This window comes from Argiope bruennichi, chromosome 4, assembly GCF_947563725.1.
Source record: "Argiope bruennichi chromosome 4, qqArgBrue1.1, whole genome shotgun sequence".
NCBI classification, from domain to species: Eukaryota; Metazoa; Arthropoda; class Arachnida; order Araneae; family Araneidae; genus Argiope; species Argiope bruennichi.
In genome coordinates this window covers 68,895,365-68,921,805 of record NC_079154.1, presented here as the reverse complement: position 1 = coordinate 68,921,805, position 26,441 = coordinate 68,895,365, and the positions used below count along the sequence as shown (strand labels likewise).

Sequence of the window (26,441 nt, the reverse complement as noted above, 5' to 3'; positions counted from 1 at the left end):
ATATGATGTTGTAATGAAAGGTAAACCATTTTGTATGGGACATAATGGTAATGAAAGTAAAATAAAATTTCTCTGAAATGTAGAAAATATTTAAGAGATTTTTATATATTTATGGAAAAGAAAGACATACTGTTAATTTTGGGATTCTAAAACCCGCCGCGTCATTTGCGCATGCTTAAAGATGCGTTTATTTAGTTAAAATGTTAGGCGAGAGAAAAAATGAAGGATGTTTATATTTAACAATAAGATGAACTCGTATTATGCGGATAATATTTCGGATGACTCTAAATATTGTCGAAAAAAAGAGATATTTCACAATAAAATACTTTAGAGCAATTTTTATTTACTTTAATGAGTCTAAAGATTAAATGGGGATAAAAAAAATTAGAAGATTTCTGTACTTAAAATTTTTTCATTAGTTTTTCTTTTAAAATAATAATGATTTTGTCTCTTAAAACAATTTTTTTTATTTGTTATTGAATTTTTTAATGTCAGTTTGAGATTAAAAATGGTAGATAATTTCGGTCACATTTATTGATATCATATGAAAAATATTCTAGCGTTACACTCTGAAAACTTTCTTGCCACTTAAACTTGCCATATAATTATTCAATACGCAATGTTGAGTTAAAATAGTACAGTCTGAAACGACACAGCTGTCGCATACACATGAGGGGAGGGGATAACAACCAGAAGTATTTAATGAAATCAAGGGCAAAGAGTGACGTAGAATTCCGGATATGCGCTCATCATTCCAAGTCTCACTCCTTAGCGGGATAGAATCATCGAAAAGTGGTCGTCTGCTGAAACGAACTGTAGTAGGCATATTATGATAAGAAGCTAAAGACATGATAAATTATAAAAACATTATTTTTCTATTTTCTCTGTTTGAACTGTTCCTGGTAAAACAGCATATCACATTAGCATGAATTCCTCCAATATAATATTTCCATGCCATGGACTTATTTAAATTACAAATGCTTGTACAATGCGTGTGTGTTGAGCTTCTATTATTCACAATTTTATTTAGTTCGTAAGCATTATTAACCATAAGCTTAACCCTAGTCAAAATAGAGGTCCATTAAAACTCCAAATGATGCTGTTAATGCTGCTTTAATTTTTATTGGATCCTGGATCATCATCTCATATCAAATAAAAGGGATTTTATAGTATTGCACTGTTTGAAATGGTAACGACACTTCTGTAAATTAACCATCAGTAAAAATCGACGTTATTCTCATTTGTTCACTAATGTACATCAGTGCAGTGTCCCCTTGTTCCGTGAAACATCCATTAATATATTGGTGTATTGTCGTCTAAAATTATCTCGGTTCTGTAATGGCCTGTAAATGGCACCCATCGAAAATGATGCGGACAGAATTGTCTAGTTTGTCTGGTTACAGTAGAGCCCCTAACGACTTCTGCCTCCCCACCAGGGCTGTGATTACGATTGGAAATTAGAATGCTTGTTTGAACGAAGTTTCCTATTAGCCCCCTCTCTCTCGGCCCTCCCTCTTTTCTTTCTCCAAAGTGTTACGTTCTTGTTGTGTTTCGTCTGCGCGTGTAAGTATATGTGCAAGATTTCACTGATTTAATGGAGTCTTGTTTCGGATTTCGGCCAGCCCTGGGGTTTTTTCCCCCCTTCCTTTCTTTTTGGGGACTGTTTAAAAATTATGTGTTGTAACAATTTTACAATTCATTTGTTGGATTAACATCATGTTGATGTAATGAATACACTTTATTTGTTTATTTTGTCGCTTGTGTTTTCGATTTCTTAATTTAGTTTGTTGTTTAATTGTATTTTGTTATTATGATAAAAATAGATTAGGCTTAACACTATCATTGTTGATTGACCCGATGTCTTACATTTTGCTGAGAACTTTCTCAACATATAGCATAAACTGAAACTTGATTTCTGTTAGTTGATTTCACTACAGGATGCATTATTCTGCGTTATGAATTAGCTATTAAAAAAATGCTTTCTGCGTTATAAATTAGTTTGATGTGGCTGCATTATACAAATTAGTGTATATTTTCTTATATTGTACATTAGAATAATTGACTATTCACGGATCTGTGGATTTCATTTTGAATTTGTGTTGATTAAAGCTTCTCTTTTAATCTGAAGTTTTATTAACTTTTAAAATTCTGCAGAGATTTAAAAAAAAAAAAAAGCCTACATTAAATGAACATTTGTTGCGCGTTTTCTTGGCCCGACCTAAGATTACAAAGTTGAATTTTTGTTCGCCAAAATTGAATTTTTTTTGGAGAGACTTTTTTACCAAATGCAATTCTATAGTAGGGTTCACACGAGGCCGACTATTGCGCGCAATAGGAGGAAACGCCTACTTCAGGAAAATCACGTGACCACAATGGGGCAAAGGCAAATAGTTATCCAGATGAGACAACCATTTGCTACTGTCCCTTTAAAAAATTTTTATTGAAATCCTAGAAGCTGTTGCATTTCTTGTAACCGTCCAAAATAGTGGACTTTTGGTGAGATTTTTATAAGTTGGCGTGCTTTTGCCATGTTTGGCGAAAATTCGACTATTATTCTTAAGTCTTGCCCATTTATTTTCTTTTTTCATGTTTTTAATACACTTTATTAAACCTTAATAAAATTTTCAACTTTTTAATCTCTATAAGCTTATTTTCGATTCGTGTTGTGAAAGAATAGGTAATTTTTATCTCAGAAGAATTTTTCTGACTTGAAAAATGTGAACTTCATGAAATTCCAAATACAACAAGTGATTATAAATTTCTTTTGCAGATATCCACCCACAGTTTATAAATGAACCTACTTCTCGACTTGTGAAAGTGAGTGAAGGAAGAGCTGTGTTCAGGTGCGAAGCATCTCCTCCAGGAACAGAAATCCGATGGCTGCAAAATGGACATCCGGTCAGTCAAAACAAATGGATAAAAGTCTCTGGTAAAAAGCTTACAATTCTCTTGGGGAAGATGGAGAATATTTCCAGAGAAACAAGTCATTTTGATTTGCATAATGATCTGTACTTTCAATGTGAAATTCGATATAAAGGAAAGGTTCTAGTCAGTGCCCCTGCTAAATTGATTTTAGCAAGTAAGTAAATGGATTTCTGTTGTTCTATTTTAAATTTCACTAATTAATTAATTTTTATTATTGAGCTAATAACGATAACAGAGTTTTCTTTTTTCTGATTATCTTTGATTTAAATAAAAATTTGGATAAAGTGCAGAATCACCTACTTATTTTTTCGATAGTCATAAGCTGTTTGTCTAACATTTTCAGAAGAGATAGCAACTCCAGATGCAAGAGCGCGCCATGTTGGCGATTTTGAAAGTTCAATGTTTTACACTTTCACAGTACTTTTTACTATCAGATCTTAGTTCTTTCAGTTTCGAAATAGGAAAAATTAGATTTATAAGTCTGGACACAGAACTTATAACCATAACCTTTACATAATTGCAAAGACTTTTTTGAAAATTTCACCTTAAAATTCTCTTTTTCAAGTAATGTTATATCAATAAAAATAAAAGGGTACAAAATAAATGCATAAAATTGGCTATATACTACAATTTTTCGTTCAAGTAAAACTTTAAATACATCATTGTATAGCATTGATATCAGCTGATAACATTGAAATTAGTGAGGCATTGACATTATATTAGAAGAGATTTATTGATGGGAAAACTCTTCAATTGTATTCAGTATGTTAATACTAATTAAATTCTTTTCTACTCCATATGCATAAATTGCCTTTGTTAGTTCCATGTTGCATACTAATTTTATAAAGCTTTATATAAAATATTAATTTTATGCTTGCATCATATTTTAAAGCATTTTTAGATACCATATATTTTTTTAAATTTTGATTTTAACATATTTTTAACAAATATTTAAATGCTGTAGTCATTTTCATGATTTTACCTTTATATATAATATTGTTGTCATTTTACATATTTTTTATTTCTTGCAGGATTTATGTAGCTTTGAATGTAGAGATCTAATTCAATTGTTAAAAATCAAAATAATTTAATTCTTTTCCCTTATTGCCATTTCACTTAACATGCATATAGAATTCTTTAGTAACTAACCTTCTAATTCTTTAGTAACTAAGTTAAACATACCTTCTTCTTCCATCTTCATCATCTTTTCTAAAATTTCTATATGATTGCCTATGTTACTATTACACTATATAGTAGCTGCCATTTTAGTAAACTAGTATCATTTCACCCTAAAACTTATGTTCGACAACAATTTAAGTCATAAGTATTGAATAATAAGAAATGTAATTTATGAAAAGTATTGATGGTTTAGTACATTTTTTAGATTTTTCTTCAAACGTAACAGCTATTTATGTTATTTTATCCTTTTTAGCCTTAAGACCATTTCCACTATCTCCTCTTGATATCCATATTTCTGCCATCACTGGCAATACAGCTGTGATTCCATGTGATCCACCTGATAGCATCCCTACTGTTATCACTGAATTTCTATTCAATTCATCAGTGATTGCCAGATCAACAGGTATTTCATAATATGTTTCTTTAGTATAAAAAATAATTTTTAGGTATTTCATAATATGTTTCTTTAGTATAAATAATTTTTAGGTATTTCATAATATGTTTCTTTAATATAAATAATAATTTTTACAAAGTAATTTTAAATCCTATATATTCTAAACTCATGAACAAAAGTTTGTAACTTTTCAAAGTTCAGTTTCAAAATATGTGGCAAATTTAAACAGGTTTTTTTTTTTTTTTGTGCAAATAATGATTTATTATGAATATGAGAGAAAACTTGTTATCCAGATTTGTTATATTATTAATTTTTTTAATATTTTAAATAAATTTGTGATATATAAAAATATTAGTTTCGTAATGCCTGAATTTTTTATAAGAGAAGTTATTTAATATTTGACTAGGCATACTAGAAATTTTTAAGAGTGAATGTGTGAATGATTATTGAAATTAATCAAACTAACAAAGTTAATCTATTGTTGCTCGATTTTATTTCTTACATATATTTTTCTTTGGTATATTAAATGACTATAGCCACCATGTAATACAATATGTAAACATTGATGTTTCTTTTAATATTAAAAAGATGCACTGAATTTATCGTATAAATTTTCTAAGTATTTATTTTAGTACAATGTGCATTTTTTTTTTTTTTTTCAATAGGATTAATTCTAATTATTTGCTTTATTTTTCAGATCGAAAACATATAATGTTATCTGGAGATTTACAGATTTTTAATGTGACTCATGAAGATGCTGGTGAATATGTTTGTGTAGCTTATAATCCTTTCTTAGCTGAAAAAGTTACCTCAGAAAAGAAAATATTTTTGCATGTTAAAGGTAATTGTTTATATAATCATATCTATGGATTTAATTTATCTAAAGTCATATATTATTATCACATGGCTAAATAAACATAATAAGTGTTTGCTTCTGTCTAAGTCAGATTTTTATACTGGCTTGGGTTTTATTCTTTTTCATCTTATATTCAGCATTGTTTTTATTCAATGCCTTGTTCTAAATTTTTCTAATAATAAGGCTTTTCTAATGCATGTTCTAAACTTTGGTAATTTTAAAAATAGATTTTAGATGAAAAGAAAATCTCCATTATTAGAATTACTTTCTCTTAATTTATTGATTCTAACTTTAGTCTATGTAAAATTAACATGCATGGTTTTAATGGTAAATATGCATGGTTAAACTTGTACAAACAAAATTATATGTTTTACAAGAATAACAAAAATAGCAGAGACACGTCTATTAAAAGAATTATCATTGTAATCAATGTAATAATACTGAAATTAAATGATTTCCAGTGTTGTGACATAGTTTATTTTTACAGACCCTCGTGAACCTAAGCCTGTTGTAATCATCAAATCTCCTCGTAATAAAGTCTCAGTTTCTTTGGGCAGAAACATTACTTTAGAATGTGCTGCTGTTGGCCATCCTACTCCTACTATTACTTGGAAGAAACTTCATGGAAATCTTCCCCAAGATCGTTTTCAGCAGTTTGGTGGTAAGGACATTTATTTAATTATTGAGAAATATGAAATACTTTACTTTCATAATGATAACTTTACTACTTATATGATTGGTTCTGTTTTTGAGGTACTCTATCCATGTCTTGGTTGAATACATAACAGATCTTGAAAACTATTAAATCTTCTCTTCTGTAGGAAATCTTCATTTAATTGGTGTGATGCAAGGGGATGAGGGCACTTACCATTGTGAAGCAGAAAATTCCGGTGGGAAAGAAGTGAGGAGTTTGGATTTAGAAATACAAGGTACATAATGCCATAATGAATACTTTTTAATTATCTGTTTAAGTAATTGATTTGAATTATTAATTTTATTATGTCATTTAATTTCAGAAACCCCTAAGATATTGAAACCATTAAAGCATGTTAATCTTGAAGCTGGAAATAACTTAACATTGAATTGCCCTGTCCGTGGAAATCCGAAGCCAATTTTGAAATGGCTGCATAATGGAAAAGAAATTATTAGTGATGCAAAAAGTAAGTAGGATAGATAGTTTTGTTGATAAAGATATGAGTAAAATTTCTAAAATGGGATTAATTTTGAACTGTGATGAATGGGAAAATAAATTATATATTATATTATAATAAGCAAATAATATGGATAAATATTGCATTTTTAATATAAAAAATAAAATTAATTAATTAATCGGAAATTAATACAAAATATGTTTTGTCAAATAAATTCAGATATTTATTCTGTCCTGCCTTTTGACTTTTAAGTGTGCAGTTAAGTATAAAGAGGTTTTTTTTTCTATTTTAGAAGTAAAATCTGAATATAATATGACTGGAAAGTAAAGAATTTTCAGCTAGATGTTATTTTTAATCTAGGGAATTTATTAATTACAAAGTGCTATATACATACTATCTAATAAGTGCTACATAATTGGAGAATAATTCTTTTTGTGCCTATTAAGACATAGATATACTTTTATATATTTATTTCAGGTCTGTCTTAAAGGGCTCAAATTAAATTTTATATTTATTAATATTTAATAGAAAATATATTTTATACCAGTGGTATTTTAAGAACTAAGCAAAATCTATTTAAATAATCATTTTTCAGTATATTTGAAATTGTTGGCAAAACATTTTCTTTATTTTTATAACTTTAAGTATATATTCATGGAACCAGTTGTTATTTTTGTTGATTTTAAATTTGTTTTCTAAAAATATGACAACTTTAACCATGTTCTCAGCTTAACCACTGGTAGAAATCTTAAATTGAGAATCCATTAGTATTATATGTGTCTGTAGAATGTTACTTTTTTCATAAAATTAATTTACATAATTTTAGAATCCCATTTGATTGTACCCAATATTGGAGTCAAGCATGCTGGCGTGTATCAGTGTTTTGCAACTAATGCACTGGGAACAGCTTATGATTCAGCAGTTGTGACAGTGACCTCTGGAAATAGTTCTGATGATGAAAATGATTATGAAGGTAAGATTAGTAATATTACATATTACACATTATTTATAATTAATATATTTACACAATATTTATTTGTGTAATTAATAATATGCATATTTAAGATTGCATGCATATACAAATATTCTTAATTTCTTTTGACTAAGGTGCTTAAAAAATTAATTTTGCTGCAATTTCTCACTATACACCTTGTTTAATTATCCAATATACTTAACATATCTTTCACAAAATTAACACTTTTTAAGGCATGTTTTGAACTTGAAGTGTATGCCAAAAGACAATTTTAATGGGCTTATTTTTCTTTGCAAGCTTGGTGATTCTTCATTATTGATCATAATAAATTTTATTTGGGCATAAGGCATATTGCTTCCATTATATATAAAACAATTTTTATAATTTTATTAATATGAAACTATGTATATTCATATTCTTTCTACTTTCTCAATTGAAAATTATACTTACCATTTCAATGCTTTCCTGAATAATTGATCCAAACAGAAATACAAATCATGTAATTTTGTTGAATTAACAATTAAGTGCATATATGTTAGATTTTTAAGCTTGATTTCACCAATTCAAATATATGCAATTATAAATAATTAATAATTTTTATAAACAAATTTTTTTTAGTTAAATATGACTTTAAAAATGGCAGAATATTATAAGTATTTTGTTGTGCCTATTAAAATATAATAGTTTCAGGTTTGAGAATAAATGTAGCAAAACTCTTAATTTTTTCCAATGTTTTCTTCAAATATTATCTTTAGATTATTATTATTATTATTATTATTTTTGCATATCTTATACAGAATTTCTGGAAAATTCATGAAATGTAAGGTAATAAATAGCATTAAAAATCTATTTCATTTCAATAGTTATTGAAGATCTAAAGATTAAAAAGCAATTATTGTAAGCATTTAAAAAGTTTATCTGTTTAGAAATTTGGAATCATTTCTGAGTCTGAACCCTGATCTTTTACCAGTATTATCCACTAAAGTCAACTCTATATCTCACACTAGTGAAAAATTTTGTATTCATTTTCCTTTATCTCTTTTTTTTTTAAAACTGTGCATTAATATGTTTTCGTCTATATTTATTCAAATTTAATTCTTTGAGCTTTATTTATTTATAAACTAATGTTGATGTCTTTTACTTTTAGATTATGACTCGACTCTTGCTCCAAATCATGATGAAGTATTTACATCACATGATCAAGATGTAGAAGAGAGTGATATGCTCGAAAATGGTAAGGAGAAATCTACATCTATTCCCAAGCTTCATGGCAAAAAACGCTCTAAGAAGAAGAAACATTCAAAAGGAGGTATGTAAATTTATTATTTTAAATAGTTAAATGAATATTGGTAATGCATTTTTGTGCAGTTATTTATAACAATTGATAATTTTTAATTATTTTTATTGCTGAATATGTTGAACTTATTAAAAATTGTTATTGATAACTAAAAATATATCTGTGTTAAATGCATTTTTTAAAATAATTTTTTATGACATTTTATTTATTTATTTTTTTATTTTTAAAATTTAAATCTGCATACTTCATAAAAATCAGTCGTGCATTCATTTACAATATCTGTAGTGTGCAGTACTGATTTTCAATTTGTTTATTGATTATTTATATGTGTTATAATGTTAAAACATAGAATCCTTATTAGTAATATTTAAAAATGTAGAAAATTTGTTTGAAAACTTGTAATATGCTCTATTACTTGTCACTTGTTATTCTATTTTCCAATCTTAGATGTTTTAAAAACATAATAGCTTTTCCTGATTTCATGTAACCATATTTAAAAACCTGATTTTGTGCCATTAATCCTTGGAAAAGTGGGAACCTTTCTTCCTCCTTGTTAATTAATATTGCCATGACTTGTATAAAACTAAATGAATGATCAGTTAAATTTAAATATATTTTGAGATAATATTTAGCATGTGGCAACTAAGCAATATCAGAAATGTTCCATGAAATAAACTTTTTATATTGCTCTGTTGAAAATATATAGAGTTAAAGATTAAAAAATCATTTTGTTACTTTCATTTCAATTGAATTGAATTTATTTTGGGCCTCTGAACAATATTTTTTATAAAATAACAATGGCATAAATATAAAATTATATAGATGAATTTATTTTTAATTTAGATAAACAAAAATAGTTATGATTTCTAATAAAAGAATATAGAAAAAATCTTACTATTTTGATGAAAGAATGTACCATTTTGATTCACAAACTTGTCAAATAATAATGTCTCTATGCTTTAATAATATATTGACTCGGAAATTTTTGTTGAAATTGCAACATATTATTTTCTCAAATATGTAACAAATCAGTCAACAAACCTTATCATTTTAACATTAACTTGTTTGTTACATTTATTAACTGCAAGAATGAATTAGTTTTTCTCTTTTCAGTAAAATTGATTCCTCCATCTAAACCTGAAATCAGTCGTTTGTCAAATACATCGGTGATGGTGAGATGGAGTGTTGGACATGGAGGTCTTCCTATCAATTTTTTTAAAGTTCAATACAAAGAAGTTGGTAAGCGTAAGACTGATTGGATGACAATTGATGAAGATATAGCTGCACATATTCATTCTTATGCTGTTATTAACTTAAGAACAGGTAATTAAAAACACTGCTATAAATGTGGAAATTCAATACTTTTGTACTGTATGAGCAGTAATACTCTTTTTACTATTGATTTTCTAAAAAAATCATTTCATTTTTTTCAATAATCTGTTATTATCTTAGTTTAAAAAAATCGAAAGTATGAATTTTAATAAGAAATTTTTTCTGTATCAGGCTCAGAGAACTCGGATTCTCTTGATAATACTATAGTTTATCATTTTTTTCTTCTTCCGTATTTGGCTGTTCAACAAATATGCTCCTTAACCATGTATTTACCATAATTTTTATACTTTTAAAATTAATATCCTTACTTTCATTTTCTTAATGTAGTAAATAAAAATTGTAAAAATTTTGTCAGAATATATAATTAAAAAAAAAAAAAATATTTGTACTATTCTTGCCTTGTAGAAATTTGACAGATATGTTAACTATGCTATAATGACATTCATTTTGCTTAAGATATTTATTTTTGTAAATTTCTTCATTGGATCATATAACAATAGCACAACAAAACTGTGTTTTAATTTTATTTAATATGTATTCTTTAAATGTATGAATGTGATATTTAGAAAATTTTTTTTCCATGTCTATATACAGGTGGAGCATATCGCTTTCGAATAGCAGCTGTGTATTCTAATCATGACAATAAAGCTGGTCCTATTTCAGTCAAGTTTGTCCTTCATAAAGATCCACCTATTGAAAAGCCATCCATTGGACCAATCATTACATTTGCAGAAGCAGTTAGCCCTTCTGCCATTGCCCTACATTGGGATGTAAGTAACACATCTGAAATAGTTCTTCATTGGGGTGTAAGTAATTAATTCATTTCAGATACCTGCAAATTCTTTAATTGAAGTAGATTGTACAAATTTTATAAAATTATCTCTAAATGTTTATCTTAAGATGGTTTTTGCAGTTGTATGGAACTTTTCTTACTGTCAATAATTCATCTGAAAACTCCAGCAATAAAATTGTATCTTTTTCAAATTACTTATAAATATGGCAATGATTGGACGAAAGAAAATAATTGAAAGAATGGCCTTTTTTCTATGATATTGCCAATCAAGTTGTAATGTGAAAATTATGATTGAGATTATTTCTGAAAGCAAATAAATATTTATTATTTGTATAAACTACTTAATATTATGTAATTAAAAACTTTATAAGCGGATCACAGTCCAATGGTAAATTTGATATAAAAATCCATTACAAGCTGAATAGTAATTCAAATAGTTAGAATTGTAAAATTCTGTAATTTTACAAAATTTATAGTATACTTTATATGTTTTAAATGTTTGATCTGTCTTTTTTTTTTTTTTTTTTTTTTTTCCCAATTAGTATTCTTGACAATTTTTTTGAGTTATTTGTAGATTATATTTTAAATTAGCAGATTAGAGAATATTTTTGCGATATATTATTACTCCTAGTTTTATAATTTTTTTTACAAATCCAATATATATTTTTGAATTTTTCATTTCTTTGTTCTTTCTTGAAAAACATTTGATTGTAAAAAAAATGTCATTTCTTAAAATTTTTTCTGGATTTTAAAACAATATTTAAAAACTGTATGCTAAATTTTTCCTTGTATATAATTAGTTAAAATAAAAAAGAAAAGCATGAATATATTTTAAATTTGAAATAAAATAGTAATTTGACTATTTTGCGTTGTGAAATTCAGATGTTCTACAACTTTAAGTTAAATTTTTAATTAATGAAATGGTTTTTAAAAGGTTTATTTTAAATAATTCATATGTTTGCTCTTTTGAATTCATATTAATAATGTTTTCTCTCACAAGATTAAATGGCATTATTAATTTTTGAAAGCGCCTGTGTTATGTTCAACATTATCATATAAAAAATAACTTTGTTTCATATAATAAATAGCTCTTTTAGATACGATAAAATATATTGAAAAATTTCATTTTGTATCACAGTAATTATTCGGTTCTGTTTTCCTTTTAAATGCCATTACTATTTTGAAGTCAAAAGTGAAATTCAATTTTGCATTCTCTGAAGGATGATGTTAGTCTATACTGAAGCAGTTGGAACATCACTAGTTTCAGTCACAACTCTAATAATAGAATGGATGATATTAAATCTGATCATATATATGTTCATTGTTTTAATATAAAAGTTTGAAGAATAGAATATCAACTTATTTTCTTTTCATCTTTTGATCTAATTTTTGAATTATTGAGACTAATATCTAAAAGTTTTTATTGTTTGCTGTTATCTTTTAAAGGCATGATCTTCATAATAGATAAATAGATTTATTAAAAAACTATCGTATAGTTTTATTGAAATAATTTTTTAAATTATATTTTGTGGAATTTTATTGTATTCTACTTTTAAATATTTTTCTTATAAGTTGTGCATTTTCCTTATGCATTTTATATCTTTCTTTAGTACAAGGAGATAGATTCAATCACTGTAGAGGGATTTTTCATTCATTATCGAGCAACTCATACTGCTGGCAAATATTTGAAGGTTACTGTACTGGGAGCTAATACAAGATCTCATATAATTTCCCATCTTTTACCTGATACTGGATACGACATCAAAATGCAGTGTTTCAATATTGCGGGAACTTCTGAATTCTCTAACATTTATACCACCAAAACGAAAGGTAAGATTGAAATTTTTTAATCTACTTTGCAGTAATTCGAAACTTTTTTAGGTGAGATTACTTGTTGTTACTCAGATAATATTTATTTGAATTTATTTAAAAATTCTTGAGAATGTACTATTGGTGGCTTTTAAAAATAGTTTTGGTGATTTCTTTCCCTACTGTTTTATTTGAAGCTTTAAAAGTATTTTCTGCTATGCTAATTAATGGAACTTCTATTTTTCTTTTCTGGCAATTCTTTTCTCATCCTAGGGTAGTTTCCTTTGCTTCTTCTGATGACCTAGTTAATGAACTTTTGTATTAAATATTGGTTTTAAAAAATCAAACATTTTGGAATAGTCCTTAAGTATTTTTTTCATACAAAACTTTAAATCATGATCACACAAAAATTGAGATACTTTTATTGCTTCAAATTCTTATTTTTTGAACCTATATATCTTCATCATTTGTTTATTATTTATAGCATATGCTTGCATTAACGTTTTATTATTAAAATACTAGAACTGAAAAGGCAGAAAATGAAAAAGTGACTTTTATTAAAAAATAGCTGCAATAGAATTTTAGATTTTTTTTTTATGTCACAGCCTTTACTTTGCTTATAATGTAAGAATTATTGAAGAATTTCGTATATTTTTTCTGTTTTTTAAATATGAGCTGATTTAGCTTCTCCTTTTTTAGTTTTCAATTTTTATTTATCTAGTTCTGAAAAAAAAAGTCTTAGTCTGTAAAATCCTAGTATAAAACTCAGCTACAATAATTATTTTCTTCTTTCTCAATAAAAAGTCTAAAACCAAGACTTAAAAGTAGTAATTAGTGAAGATAAAAGAGGAAAAGAAGACAGTAAGGATTATTAATGTACTTGAATAGCTATTTCCAATTTACTTTTGGTAACTTTGAAAAATTCAAATATTCAGTTATGAGACTTCTTATTGAAAACTTTAAGAGCTCTTGGGTGTTAAAAACTTTTTTTTCTTTGAAATCCATTATTTATTTAACAACTTTCTTTATGGAATTGCTTTATCTTATACATTTATACTATCACCTATCTAGATTGTAGTGGTGAATCTATTGTAGAAGAATTTATTTTAATAAAATTGCTTTTGATGCTTTGGTTTAGTTCATACATGATATGTTTTCTATAATGTTTCAAATGTTCAAATAATGCATGTTATTCTACATAGTGAAGATATAAATTATATTGTTTTAGTATTCAAATTTGGTAACATTCATATTTTCATTCATCATTTCAAATAATTTATTTCAAACAACTTCATTATTATGTTTATATATATTTTAATTTTATCTATAAGAAAGTGCTAATTATGTTTAATTTTTAAAATTTGTGCAGCTTTACAGTTTCTTACGTCCTTGTAACTCCATGCTTTTAAAAATACAAAGGATGTTTTTGTTGATTATATTTGAAAATTTTAGAAGAAAAACAATTCAAAAATTAATTTTTAAAACAAATTATACTTTAAAGATAAAATCCTTTTTGTAGATATTCGAGAAAAATTATGCAATACATGTTTAATTCCTTTATAATTTGTAATATATACTTTCTTTTGTTTTGTTTCAGCTTCTGAAAGCTTAATCGGAACTCGGAATCGCAACAGCAAATCACATCATGATGATGACATTAATATGTCAATAACAGAACCAGTGTCATCTAAAAATTCTATTGAAGATACTACATTGTTTATAATTCTAGGATGTGTTCTTGGAATTTTATTATTGATAGTTATAGGCATTGCATTTGTATTCATTCGTCAGAGACATAGTAGAAATGAAGAACATGGTGAGAATTTAATATTTTTTTTGTTAGCTTTTGAATCACATATATATTTATGCAGTTTATTCTTTTATATCTTTTTAACATTTACTTTCATGTAAACACTGTAAAAGAATGTAGCAATAATTTACTTAATAGAGTGCTAATTTTGTTTTGATGAAATCATTTATAGTGCCCACTAATTGTGATCCAATAGATAATTGTTAAAAATAGACATGCAATTCCAAATGTAATTAGGCTTTAAATGAAATAAAAAATTGTATTTTATGTTTTTCTGTTAATAAAGTACTGCTGGTAAAATTATGAAATCTTAACTATTTCTAATACCATTTGTCAAATTTAGTAAAAATACTTTTGGTGCATTAAAGAATTCCACTCTGCTGCAATCAAAACTGACAATTGAATCAGATTTGAATGCCAGTAATTTAGTTGGTTTAAAACTTTTTTTAATCAACTTCTTTGAGGAAAATTGTCCAAATCAACAGATTCCATTTTCTGATGGCAATCATTAATTGATGAAAAAAATGAAATTTAAAGCTTCATAACTTGGTCAGCTTTGGTTGCAGAAGAGTCAGAACTATTTTGCTTCAAATGTTTGCATGCCATGGACATCTTACTTAATATGACCAATAGGATCTGGAGAAAGATTTAAAAATTTTAAAGTTGAATTATTTTCAGTTGTTTATTTATTGACTAATACAGTATAAAATATAATTCTTTCTAATTTAATACATTTTACCAAATGAAACTTGATCACTAATGGTTTGGAAGTTGGCTATTGGCCAGCAATTGAAGTGGGCACTCCATATATTGTGCTAAATGCATCATTTTAAGACATTATTGTTTCCATGTATTGAAATGTAAAAATAATATCAAAATTATGTAAAATGCTCCTTTTATTAATTTTTTGTCACATTTATTTCATTTAAAAATTTTTATCCTTAAGTTGGTTTTTAATCTGTATTTAACATAAATCAATATAAAATTTTGATCTAAAATGCATTAATTTTTTTCTCTATTTTCACAGATGAAAGCCCTGAATGTGAAAATCAATTAAAAATGGGAAATGGACATGTTTCTGCAAATGGTTACATACCTGTTAACAATAAAATCACTATTAATGTGAATCCTCTTTCTCACTTGAACTTAGACAGTGCTGAAAAGTTGGAGGAAGTAAGACATTTTATTATTTTGAAAATAACCAGATCTCTTTAAAATTGTTTTAATAAAGAATGTTAGAACATTGGCTCATTAATATACAATTTTTCAAACTGATAAACAAATAAAATATTTAAATTATTTTTTTAAAATACAAAACCGACAACATTGATATTATTATTTAGTGACATTGTAACAATTCCCCCTTAATTCTATTTTTATACAAAGATATTTTATGTAATTATTTATTTTCTTGCTTCAATAAAGCTATCAGGTTTAAAATGTGTTAATTTACGTGTAAAATATCAAAATGAGTGAAATACAAGGGAAATTAGGAATCTTTTTTCACATACTTATTTACCTGTTTTTAAAATTGGTAACTAATCAAATGAACTTTTTATTGATTTTTATCTTTTTACAATTAATTAAAAAAAATTAATCGAAGTCATAGTCCCAAAGAAATGTTTCCAGTGTTTGAAAATTAATATTCCACACTTTTAAAAACTTTCCTTTAAAAAAAAAATCTGAAATATGGAAGGGGGAAAAAATTGTTCTAAAACTTTTTAAATCCAAATTTTACTTTTACTTACCCAATTAAATCTGAAAAACAACAACATAATGTGTTTTTTTTTTCCCTTTTTTTTTATTGTACAAAATGAATCTGTTAATCTTAATCCATAAAATCTAATTTATGTAAAATCAATAAAATGATCCAATTTTTTTTATAAGTGTTGATTTATTATTGGAACTTATATTACTCTAAATTGAATTTATTTGAATTTGGATGGGACAGAAATGTTGCATCTGGAACTGTTTATTGTACTTTTGGAATCTATTTTGTACAAGATCTTAACACATTGCAGTGTGCTGAAAAGAGAGAATGAAACAGATAAAATTATAAAACTTATTGTTATAGAAAAATCTGTCCCAAGAAAAAGGCTAACAAGCTAAATAAAAGATAATGATGCTTTATTTTGTGTAAATAAACAGTAGCAAACACAACAAAAGTGCTCACAGAACAGCAGCATACAAGCAGCAAATTGCCATTAAACAACTGCAACAACACAAAATGTTTAGAGAGAACTCATTAGAAATCATTAGTCCAAAAAGAAGCTTCATTCAACTATTTTCTTGACTTGACTGACTGCATTCATCTCTTTGTCCCAGGGGTGTTTGTGCTCCGGGGAAACCCCGGAATTCCGGGGATTTTGAACTTCGATACCCGGAAATTCCGGGGATCGTCGTTCAAAAGGAAGTAGGAATAATAATGAATTATTTATTTTGATCTGGGTAATTTTGTTTGCTTTGAAAGCAGAAAACGCAAGGTCAGTGTGTGTGGTGAAAACTTTTCCTTTCTTTTTCCAAAGGCAGTGAAAAGGGGGAAAAAACTTCTTTTTTGTTCTTTCCTTATTGCGAGTTATGACTCATTCCCCCGGTTCTCGGACATTCTCTTCTGGATTCTTTTCGGCAAGGGGGTTCAAAGGTCTTATCTCTCCTGGCGTGGCGCCAATAAGTAGAGAAGGGGGATTTTTCGCCGTATTAGCTATTTGTCATTGATCGCTTCGCAACTTTTTTTTCTCCGCTGTGTATTATTTTCGTTTCATTTATTGATGCACGTGTAAATTTTTCGTTTCGTTTATTGAAATATTTTTTTATTTATGTACGCAAGAGAATTTCACTGTGAAATTTCTCGATATAAAAAGTGATATTATACAATTAGAAGAAGGTGTCCGGAATGCATTTAGGTGGAATTGGATTGAACGGAGAGATGGTAATGGGGATACCATTGGCACATGGTGCAAGAAAATAAATGTTGCTGGACAAGCATATTGTGTTTTTTGTAACTCACTGCTGAAGTATGGTAGGTAAGGATTCAAGGCTTTCACAAATCATTCTAAAACTGTGACGCACATAAAATATTCAAAGCGCATTAGACATTCAATGACTTTAAGTAATTACGCTAATTCAAAAAATACTGATGACTTACTGGAGACTGATGCTCGGCCATTGGATATAGTGACAAGAAAAACATGCCAAGAGGTATTAATAACTTCTTTTATCGCCGAGAATTCTCTTTCTGTCAATGTAGCTCCCAATTTAATTGAACCCTGCAAACAGTTGAGGCGCAATCAGACGGCACTAAACTCGTTTTAAATGTCCAGGACTACTGCATGTTATAAGATGAAATATGGGCTCGCAAAAACTATTAAGGAAAATATCATTAAAACTTTAAAGGAGACTCCATTTTCTCTAAATTTGGATGAAAGTACTAGCAATGCTCAAGAAAGTATACTGGCAATATTGGTGCAGTTTTATGACATCAATCAAAATGAAGTTGTAGTTCATCATTTTGCATCTCTAAAAATGGAATCTTGCAATTCAGAAGCTGTTTTTAAAGCAGTTGTTAATACTGTTGAAGATACTAATATTCCATGGGCAAACTTAATTAGTGTATTAATGGACTCATGTAACACCATGCGTGGAAAGAAAAAGGGTGTTGAAACCAGACTACGATCAAACAAAGCACCCCACTTATTAGATATTGATGGTGACACATGTCACACAGCTAATAACTGTGCAAAAAAATTTGCTTCATGTTTTGATAGATACTTAGAAGATTTGTTTGATGACATCTATTTTGATATGAAAAGCTGCAGTAAAAGAGAATTTTTTCAAAATCTGTGAATCCCTTGCCATTAAAAAACTTAAGCCCTTGAAGAGACCAGACCATAGGTGGGTGTACATTTTATGTGTTTTAGAAAGAATCAAAGATCTGTGGGATGCTCTTATTGCATTTTATTTTCACTACTTGGATAAAACTGATAAAGGGGATTATTTTTCTTATGTTGAAACTGTATACAATAAAAGAAATATTTCTGCAGCTCAGAAAAAAATTGTTGAAGGGGTGTATTCTTGCTTGCATTCCCAACAACTCACAAAGGATGCTTTAGCTCGGATAAAAAGAATACTAAATGGGTTATTTGTTATGCAAAACAAAACTTTATTGCATATGGCATTATATTCAGCAGTATTACCAGAGTTCAACACATATATTAAATTATTTGAAACAAAAAAAAAACAATGCTTCATTTAATACATTCCAGTATTTATAAATTGATGGCAAAATTTTTCTCTTTTTTTTATGAAGCCAGAAAATATAGAGTTCACATCTTATGATGATTTATTAAAGGTTGATGTCACAAATCCAGAATTCCATCTACCTAGCAAAGTAATATTTACTGGTGCAGAAGCTTCCACTCTCCTGAAGAAATTATCAAAAAATCATCCAATAGCAAAAGAATTCCAAATTCCTCTGATGAAAGCTTATACTAATACAGCACAGCATATGAAACAGAAATTACCCCTTAAAAATTCATATCTAATTAGTTTTACAGCATTAGATCCAGAGATAAGAGGTAAAACCAGTACAATATTAGCTTTTAAAAAATTATCTCCTTTTATGTCCCATATTTTTAGTGATTATGAAAAGTCAAAAGTAGAGGCTGAAATAAAGTTATACCAGAATGATATTGATATCACCAAAGAAATGCTCTACACATCTGATGAAAGTGGAAATCAAGTCAAGTGTACAATTGATAAATATTGGTCTAAAGTTTTTAATTTAAAAGATGATTTCACAAATGATTATAAGTATCCTACATTGGCTAAATTGGTCAAAGCCTGCCTTAGCTGCTTCCATGGCCCATTAGTGGAAAGTGCATTCAACTTAATGGATACACTTGTCACTGACTATAGAACCTCTCTTAAGATTGATTCCCTAGATGCAGTGCAGACTATTAAATATGATTTAATGGCTTCTAAAGAAACCTCATGTGAAAAATATGGCTCAAAAAATCCAATGACTGATCCAATTCACAAAGATCTCTTACTCAATATGAACAGAAGTTGGAAAACATATCAAGAGGACTTAAAAACATGTATTTCAGATGAGTCACCTATAAAAGTCTCTGAAAAAACCTTCTACATTAGCAGAAAAGCAAACTGCTTCTACCTCTGCATGTGCTGTTCTCGAGGAAATTTCTTCAACTGTAAATGAGGAAAATAAAAGTCAACCTTCCTGCAATTATGAAGTTCACCACAAAAAAAAGACAAGCCCACAAACATCAGAAAATTAAAAAAAGCAGCAGAAATTAGATAATTTTTTTTTTAAAGAATTAATTTAGGTAATTTAAAATATTTGCATAAAATGTAGTAGTTTATATGTTTGAAAATTTATGGTTATTAATTTTGCAAAAAAAGTAATTCATTGAACTTTTATAATTAGGTCATTCAATACTTCATAATTGTAATTTTTTATTTCTCCCCCCCCCCCCTTCTCGAAACTCCAAAATGTAGGTAGTAAGACCGTAAAAGTTTCAGGGGATTTTTTGGGGTCCCACAAACACCCCTGTTGTCCCTTTTTTACAGCTCTCGTGATAAAGCATCAAATATTGTTAAAATAAATGCCGAATCTTGAATCTTAATAGCTCTCATATTTTTGAGAATCTTCATTTTTATCACCTTCCAAGATGGGATAGGGGTGCTATTCACTCGGCAGCCATTATCCTTTGAATAAAACTTTTTTTTTTTTTTTTGCAGTGAAGCTAACTGTGCAAGAAAGAAAAATGTGTGACAATATTTAAATTTTTAAAAAATTAGTGATGCCAAGAAAAAAAGGAAGATGATGGCAGGATGTTAGCTTCTTTTAAACTGACGTAAATGTGTTGAACTAAAACAAAATTACATAAAATATTTTTAATGTCTGTTTGATCAAAATAAGTAAAAACTATTATGTTGATTAATATTATTGTTCTTTATTTATTAAAATTAAAGGCATTAAATTTTTATTTTGAATATTTACTAACATTATGCATTTAAATTTTAATAGTCTAATTTGATTTGCTCCTTCTGTAGTTGCAAGATATTGTTTCCAACAATAATGAAATAATTCGTCTTCAAACTTTTAGTGCCAATCAGTCTCCTCAGGAGGAGCCATTACTAACTGGTAAGTAGAAAATTTTTAATCTGCTAAAATGTGTTATCAGAAATTCTTTCTGTAAATAGTTGTCAGTTTTTAATTGTTTTCATTGTTTATATTCATATGTGTATTGTATTCATTATTCTTTAAATTGTTTTTAGTTACTTTTTGTAGAGTACAGCATAAATTTTGCCAAAATATGCTTACTCAGTAGTTGTAAATATGTGTTCTAACTCCATTTCATATTATAGCAAGAACATTTTAATTATTATTGCTATATATTTGTAAAGATGTTGCTAAACCCACAAGCTGTTATATAATTGATTAAAACTTTTATGATCATTAATTAAGAGTACTATTTTTAAATTGTTATTTAATGTTGAACCTTTTTTGACATTTAAGATTATACTGAGATTCTATATGTGCTTTCGGGCTGATCCCCCCCCCCCCCCTCAAACTATAGAATCAGCATTAACTTAGAAGTGGCATCATATAAGTGTATGATCTTAAATAAAGAACTTTGTATAATAACATCTTTAAAATTGTCAAAATTCAATATAAATAGAAAAATCTAGTCCAAATGGAAAAGATGCACCAGAAGCAGAGAGAAAGGATTCTAATAGAACAGAACTCAAATAATTAAATTAGATTAAAAAAAAAGCAGATTTTCAAAATAAATAAGATGACAGGAGTAAAATGACAGTCTGTATATCATTACAATAATGAATTATTTCTCTTTAACTCGTATAATTCAATTCACTCATTCTGTTATTTTTGTAATGAATGTATTCTAATAAATCTTTTTAATTTCTCTGCACATCCGAAATACTTTTAAACATAAAAGGTCTTAAAAATAGTATAGTATTTATTATGTACTAGTGCATTACTTCATTTTGTTACTTTTTATGCTTCTTACATTTCTGTAAAAATAGTAATAGAATGACAATTAAAAAGATTTTTTGAACTGAACTGCACTATATGGTATTAATTTACTGAAATAAAAGATAGTCACATTTCAGAATTTGTATTTATCAAAATACATTGCTTTATTTTATTTTTCAGATACCGAAAGGGAATCTACTTTGAATGAAAATAACAAAGCTATTGCTGTGATATCTCCTTGTAAGTGATGAAATTCAATTAGAAAAATTTATCCATTTCATTAATTATTATTTTCAAAATGAATTATTTGAGTATTATTTGCAAAATGAATGAAGCAAACATAATTTATTTGTTTACAAAAGTAAGAATCATGATTAATGATTTTTTTATAGGTTTCCATATTAAACATAAGCGTATGTGTTGCCTATATCTACTATAAAATATTATTTTGTGACTTGGATTCATTTTTTAAAATACCACGAAATAAAAGAAAGCAGCATTTTATATTGCACAATAAAAAAATATCATTTCTAAATATGTCGTAAAATTATGGCTTAATTTTAGTAATTTTATTTAATACTAGGCACTTTTCGCAGCCTGCTTGTTCATTGTAAATATTGACTGGATTTAATTTGAATTAAATCTCTTATGTAACTTGAGGTTCATGATTTTCTCCAAAAAGTATTTTTATATGGAGAATAAAATACTACAATGCTACTTAGTTTTGAATATGCTGAGCATACATAACCAGGGGCTTAAGGGAGGGGGTTAAAAGGTTTTTCAGGAATTTTTGAGTTTCCCCCTTCCCTCAGGGATTTGCATTTTAACCTAGGTGTTTTTGTTTCAAAAAAAAAAAAAAAATCTGCAAACTTTTTTCTATAAAACTATCTAAAAAAACTACCCTCTCCCTCGTCCTCCCACATAAAAATTGTAGACCATGAGCCACACCGTAAGTCCCATGGTGTTTGAATTTTTATTTCCTTTTGAATATAAAATCTGACAAATTAGAAGAATAACAACACAAGCATCTTATCCTTTCTGATCTTCCTAGACAATGATACAGTATAATTAAAGAAAATAGACATACATTTTTGACATATTCTTCTTGCCTGATTGAAAACAAAATTTGATGCAGCTCTGCAATTTTAGTAACATGTTTACACACTAAATTTCTTTTTATCTAAGTAGTAGTATGTAAGAACTATAATTCAAAAATACATTTGAATATAAAGATCAACAGACACTCAACCATTCATAGATTTAGTTTAAAATTTGATATATATCTACATATAATAAAATTGTGTACCAAATTTTATTTACCTAGCTTCCTTTTTATGTTTATTTAATAATTTGTTCTTCCAAACATGCAGATTTCCTTTAATTCATCAAAAATTTAATTGCAATGTGCAATTTTGGTTACTCGTCCAATATTAGTAATCTAACTCAAAGCGCTTTTGAATTACCATTTCACAGACTGATTAACAAATAAACACAATTCCAAAAATGCATTTAAGAGGAAAATTAATCAAAACTTCCAAGGTCTAATTTTTTAAAAAAATATTATATTTTTCTCTTTGTATATTTTGTACACAAGAAAGTATAAAGCAACATAACTTCAACAGCTTTTGACTCTCACAAGTTATTGACAATTTTTGACTTAAAGACCCCCAGTTTCTGAAATTCAATCACAGAGATTGTAAAATGATAGAAATGTGATTTTATTTTCATTGAAGAATGTTGTTATATTAAGCTAATGCCTTTCCTATTTCTTTTTCAAATGATTTAAATAGAAATCTTCAATTCTTTGTTTTCTTTATATCTTTGGATTTAAAAAAATTGCAATAATTTAGTATAAAAATTATGTAGTAATAACAAACAACTGAAAGGATAGTTTTAATTAACAATTTATCGTTAGGCATTTTTTCTTATTCCTTATATATTTTTATAAGCAAGCGCATATTTATGAATTATTCTAATGTTTTTCAACTGTAAAAAAATTGGAATGCATAATTTTTAAAAACTTTCTTAGAATGGAATTTGTCAAACTACATATATAAGAAATATCAAAAGAGATATGTATATAATAAAATAATTATCAATTTACCCAATATAAATTTGCTTAAGAACTTAACAGTTGCATGATATATTCAATCAAAACAACAATTAACTATTTCACTTTTTGAAATTTAAGTATTAAGTAACTTTATTAAGTTACTTTACTATATATATAATGCTAACATAAATTATCAGTAAATCTTGTAATATAATAAGAAAATAAGGAATTTTTAAATGAAAAATAAGAATATGGTTTCTGTTTGAATGTGAAACACCATAGTAGAAAGCTTATACACATCAGACACTTTAAAAAGATTTTATTTTTTAATTGACAAAATTCATAATTAGAGTCAGCATTTTTAGCAGATGTATCTCATAGATGCTCGTCACATCCCAATACATAACATAATAATTAAGTGGAAATATTACAATTATAGTAAAACTCAAAGTAACTAATTTCTGTTGATAAATAATTGGACTTTATGGATAGTTTAGCTATTTTACAAATTTATTGTACATAGATGACATTCAATTTCAATTTCTTTTCATTGGGAAACTTGAATTTTTTAGAATTTCTAAAGTGTTGTTGTTTGTCTTTTAATATTAAAGCATTTATCTCTGTAATTTTGATTAAAATGTCTGTAAGAATCTTTTATGGCTTTAAAATTTATATATAATATACACAAACACTATTTTTTTATTGCTAAAAAATTATTTTAATCCTTTTACATTTTATATCTTTCTTTGTAGGCAATCCTGAATCCTCTGCTAATATGCCAACAGAACTATGATTATTTTGAATCTAGCCACTTTAAATACAAAACTGATCTACTAGTAGTGAACAAGAATTGAAATGTTGCATTTGTTTATAGATAGTGACTTGCCTTGATGAACAATTCATATGTACATAAAAAAAGTGATATGTGTTTGTTAGGAGCTTTGTGTCAATTACCATATAAAAGTTGGCAGCTCAAATGTTTGTATGTATGTCATTGTATATATGTTTTTGTATGAATATTTTATACTCATTCATCTATATGTAAATAGAACTTACATGTATTTTTTTTTTCATTCACTGTTGTTTTAGATTAGCAAAAATTTTTTTCGTCAATTATATCTATTTTTTGGTATTATACCAAATTAAAATATTTTGTTGTACATTTTAAAGGTTATGGTTTTGACTTCAAGTGAAATTTAAAGTTGTGAGGAAAATAATCATAAAATTGATTTTTCTAGACTCAAGTTTGTTTTGAGATAAATCATTCTCTTAAACATTTTTCGGAATGTTATTTTCTGATGTTGCAATTTCTCTATGAAATCGACATAGACTTCCCAAAAAAAATTTCTAAGCATAATGTTTAGAATTTTAATATGTATTTGAATCAGTTTAATTTTTAAATTTCGTTATTATTAATTTTTTTTTCAAGAAAATCTAAATGAATGTAAGTGTAATGAACATATATTAATTTTGATATTTTTTTAATGTAGCCTTTTATAAAACATATTAGCTACTATATAATATTTTTTATGGTCATCATTATAAGACATGGCAGGTAAAGTGAAACCCGTCCATTTGAAAACAAAGTGAGATATAATATAATTATGTGCTTTTGCTAGTAAATTTGTTTTCTATTTTATTACTAGCAATCTGAACTGGAACTCTGAGAACTCTAATCCTATCAAGAATTTTATTATATTCCATTTTCTGTTTTCTTAACTATTTTTCAGATGTTTAGCTTTTACTCTTTTGATTTCATTTATTCTAGCATTGTGCCAAATATTACTCATCAGCTTAGCAGCCATATTCAACTTCATTAAAAAATACAACTGGCATCTAATCAACATTAATTTTTTCACTATTTCAAAATATCTTAATTGAAAAAAGCAAGAGAAAGCAAATTATTGTTGTTGTTATTTTAAGTTAGTATGATATATATATATATATATATATATATATATATATATTACAAATAGTATTATTAAAATTTACCATTTAAAAAGTTTAATTCTTCTGAATAATTTAAAATCACTTTTTAAAAAATATTATGTTTTCTGTAAAATTATCATTGTTTGGATTATTATGAAATTTGATTTTACATTTGGCTTTATACTGCAAGAAACTTTTCCAATTAAAAATACGTCCATGCTTCATATTTTATACTTAGCACTGTTTACAAAAATATTTTTACACTTCCTATTTTAAAATAACTATCTCATTTAATGTGTTCAAAGTTGCCAAGGTCATTATAAAAATGTCATTGTGCTGTGGCAGTAGTAATAGGAGAAAAATGCAAATGTGTTTATCTATATTTATAAACACTTAAAACTCATTTTCTTTATCCTTTGTTGATTTTTTATTATTGGTGGCATTTGTTTTTCTTTTAAAAACAATTAGAAATCTCTGTTTTGTTGTATATAAATGTTGCATCTTATTTTTGTAAATAAATTTTTGTATTTGAAATTCTGAATTCTTTTTGTTGGATTTTATGTAAAATAATTCAAGGTTAAAATACAAGAATGTTAATCACACTTTTAGTCTTCTCTACATTTTCTTGTCATATACATTCTTTGTATTCTTTTTATCATAAACCGATTTTAAAATTAACATATGAATTCTGCATAAAAATTAGGAAGCCAAAAACAAAGTACAATGATTCATGGGACTTTTGCAATTCTAAGAATGGGAAGGTTTTTTTTATATAAAAAAATGCAAGTAACTATACTTAAATCCTCCTATTAAATGAACCCTGTTCAGCCTATTTATATGCAATTTAAACATCCCCTATATTGAAAATCCATTTATCTATCACCCCCATCCCTGATAACAAAATATAGCAGGATGTTGAAAG

General features: G+C 26.9%; 1 protein-coding gene across 2 annotated transcripts in view; it reads left to right on the top strand.

The window, feature by feature from the left end:
* The window catches only part of LOC129966175 (cell adhesion molecule-related/down-regulated by oncogenes-like), an 82,924-nt gene extending 57,390 nt beyond the window's left edge, over nucleotides 1–25,534 (top strand). Inside the window, exons 3-18 of one of the 2 annotated variants that reach the window (XR_008784263.1) lie at nucleotides 2,771–3,079; nucleotides 4,358–4,507; nucleotides 5,196–5,339; nucleotides 5,842–6,015; nucleotides 6,176–6,283; nucleotides 6,371–6,514; nucleotides 7,332–7,478; nucleotides 8,626–8,787; nucleotides 9,889–10,098; nucleotides 10,702–10,877; nucleotides 12,511–12,730; nucleotides 14,307–14,525; nucleotides 15,547–15,692; nucleotides 20,645–20,682; nucleotides 21,718–21,777; nucleotides 24,343–25,534. Coding sequence is in view for 1 of the 2 variants with exons in the window: in XM_056080575.1 (XP_055936550.1) it covers nucleotides 2,771–3,079; nucleotides 4,358–4,507; nucleotides 5,196–5,339; nucleotides 5,842–6,015; nucleotides 6,176–6,283; nucleotides 6,371–6,514; nucleotides 7,332–7,478; nucleotides 8,626–8,787; nucleotides 9,889–10,098; nucleotides 10,702–10,877; nucleotides 12,511–12,730; nucleotides 14,307–14,525; nucleotides 15,547–15,692; nucleotides 20,592–20,682; nucleotides 21,718–21,777; nucleotides 24,343–24,383 (2,501 nt within the window). In the remaining variant the exon portion in view is untranslated. Of the gene's footprint in view, nucleotides 1–2,770; nucleotides 3,080–4,357; nucleotides 4,508–5,195; nucleotides 5,340–5,841; nucleotides 6,016–6,175; nucleotides 6,284–6,370; nucleotides 6,515–7,331; nucleotides 7,479–8,625; nucleotides 8,788–9,888; nucleotides 10,099–10,701; nucleotides 10,878–12,510; nucleotides 12,731–14,306; nucleotides 14,526–15,546; nucleotides 15,693–20,591; nucleotides 20,683–21,717; nucleotides 21,778–24,342 lie in introns of both variants that reach the window. The other variant, XM_056080575.1, reaches the window with a different exon arrangement.
* Nucleotides 25,535–26,441: the final 907 nt, after the last annotated feature.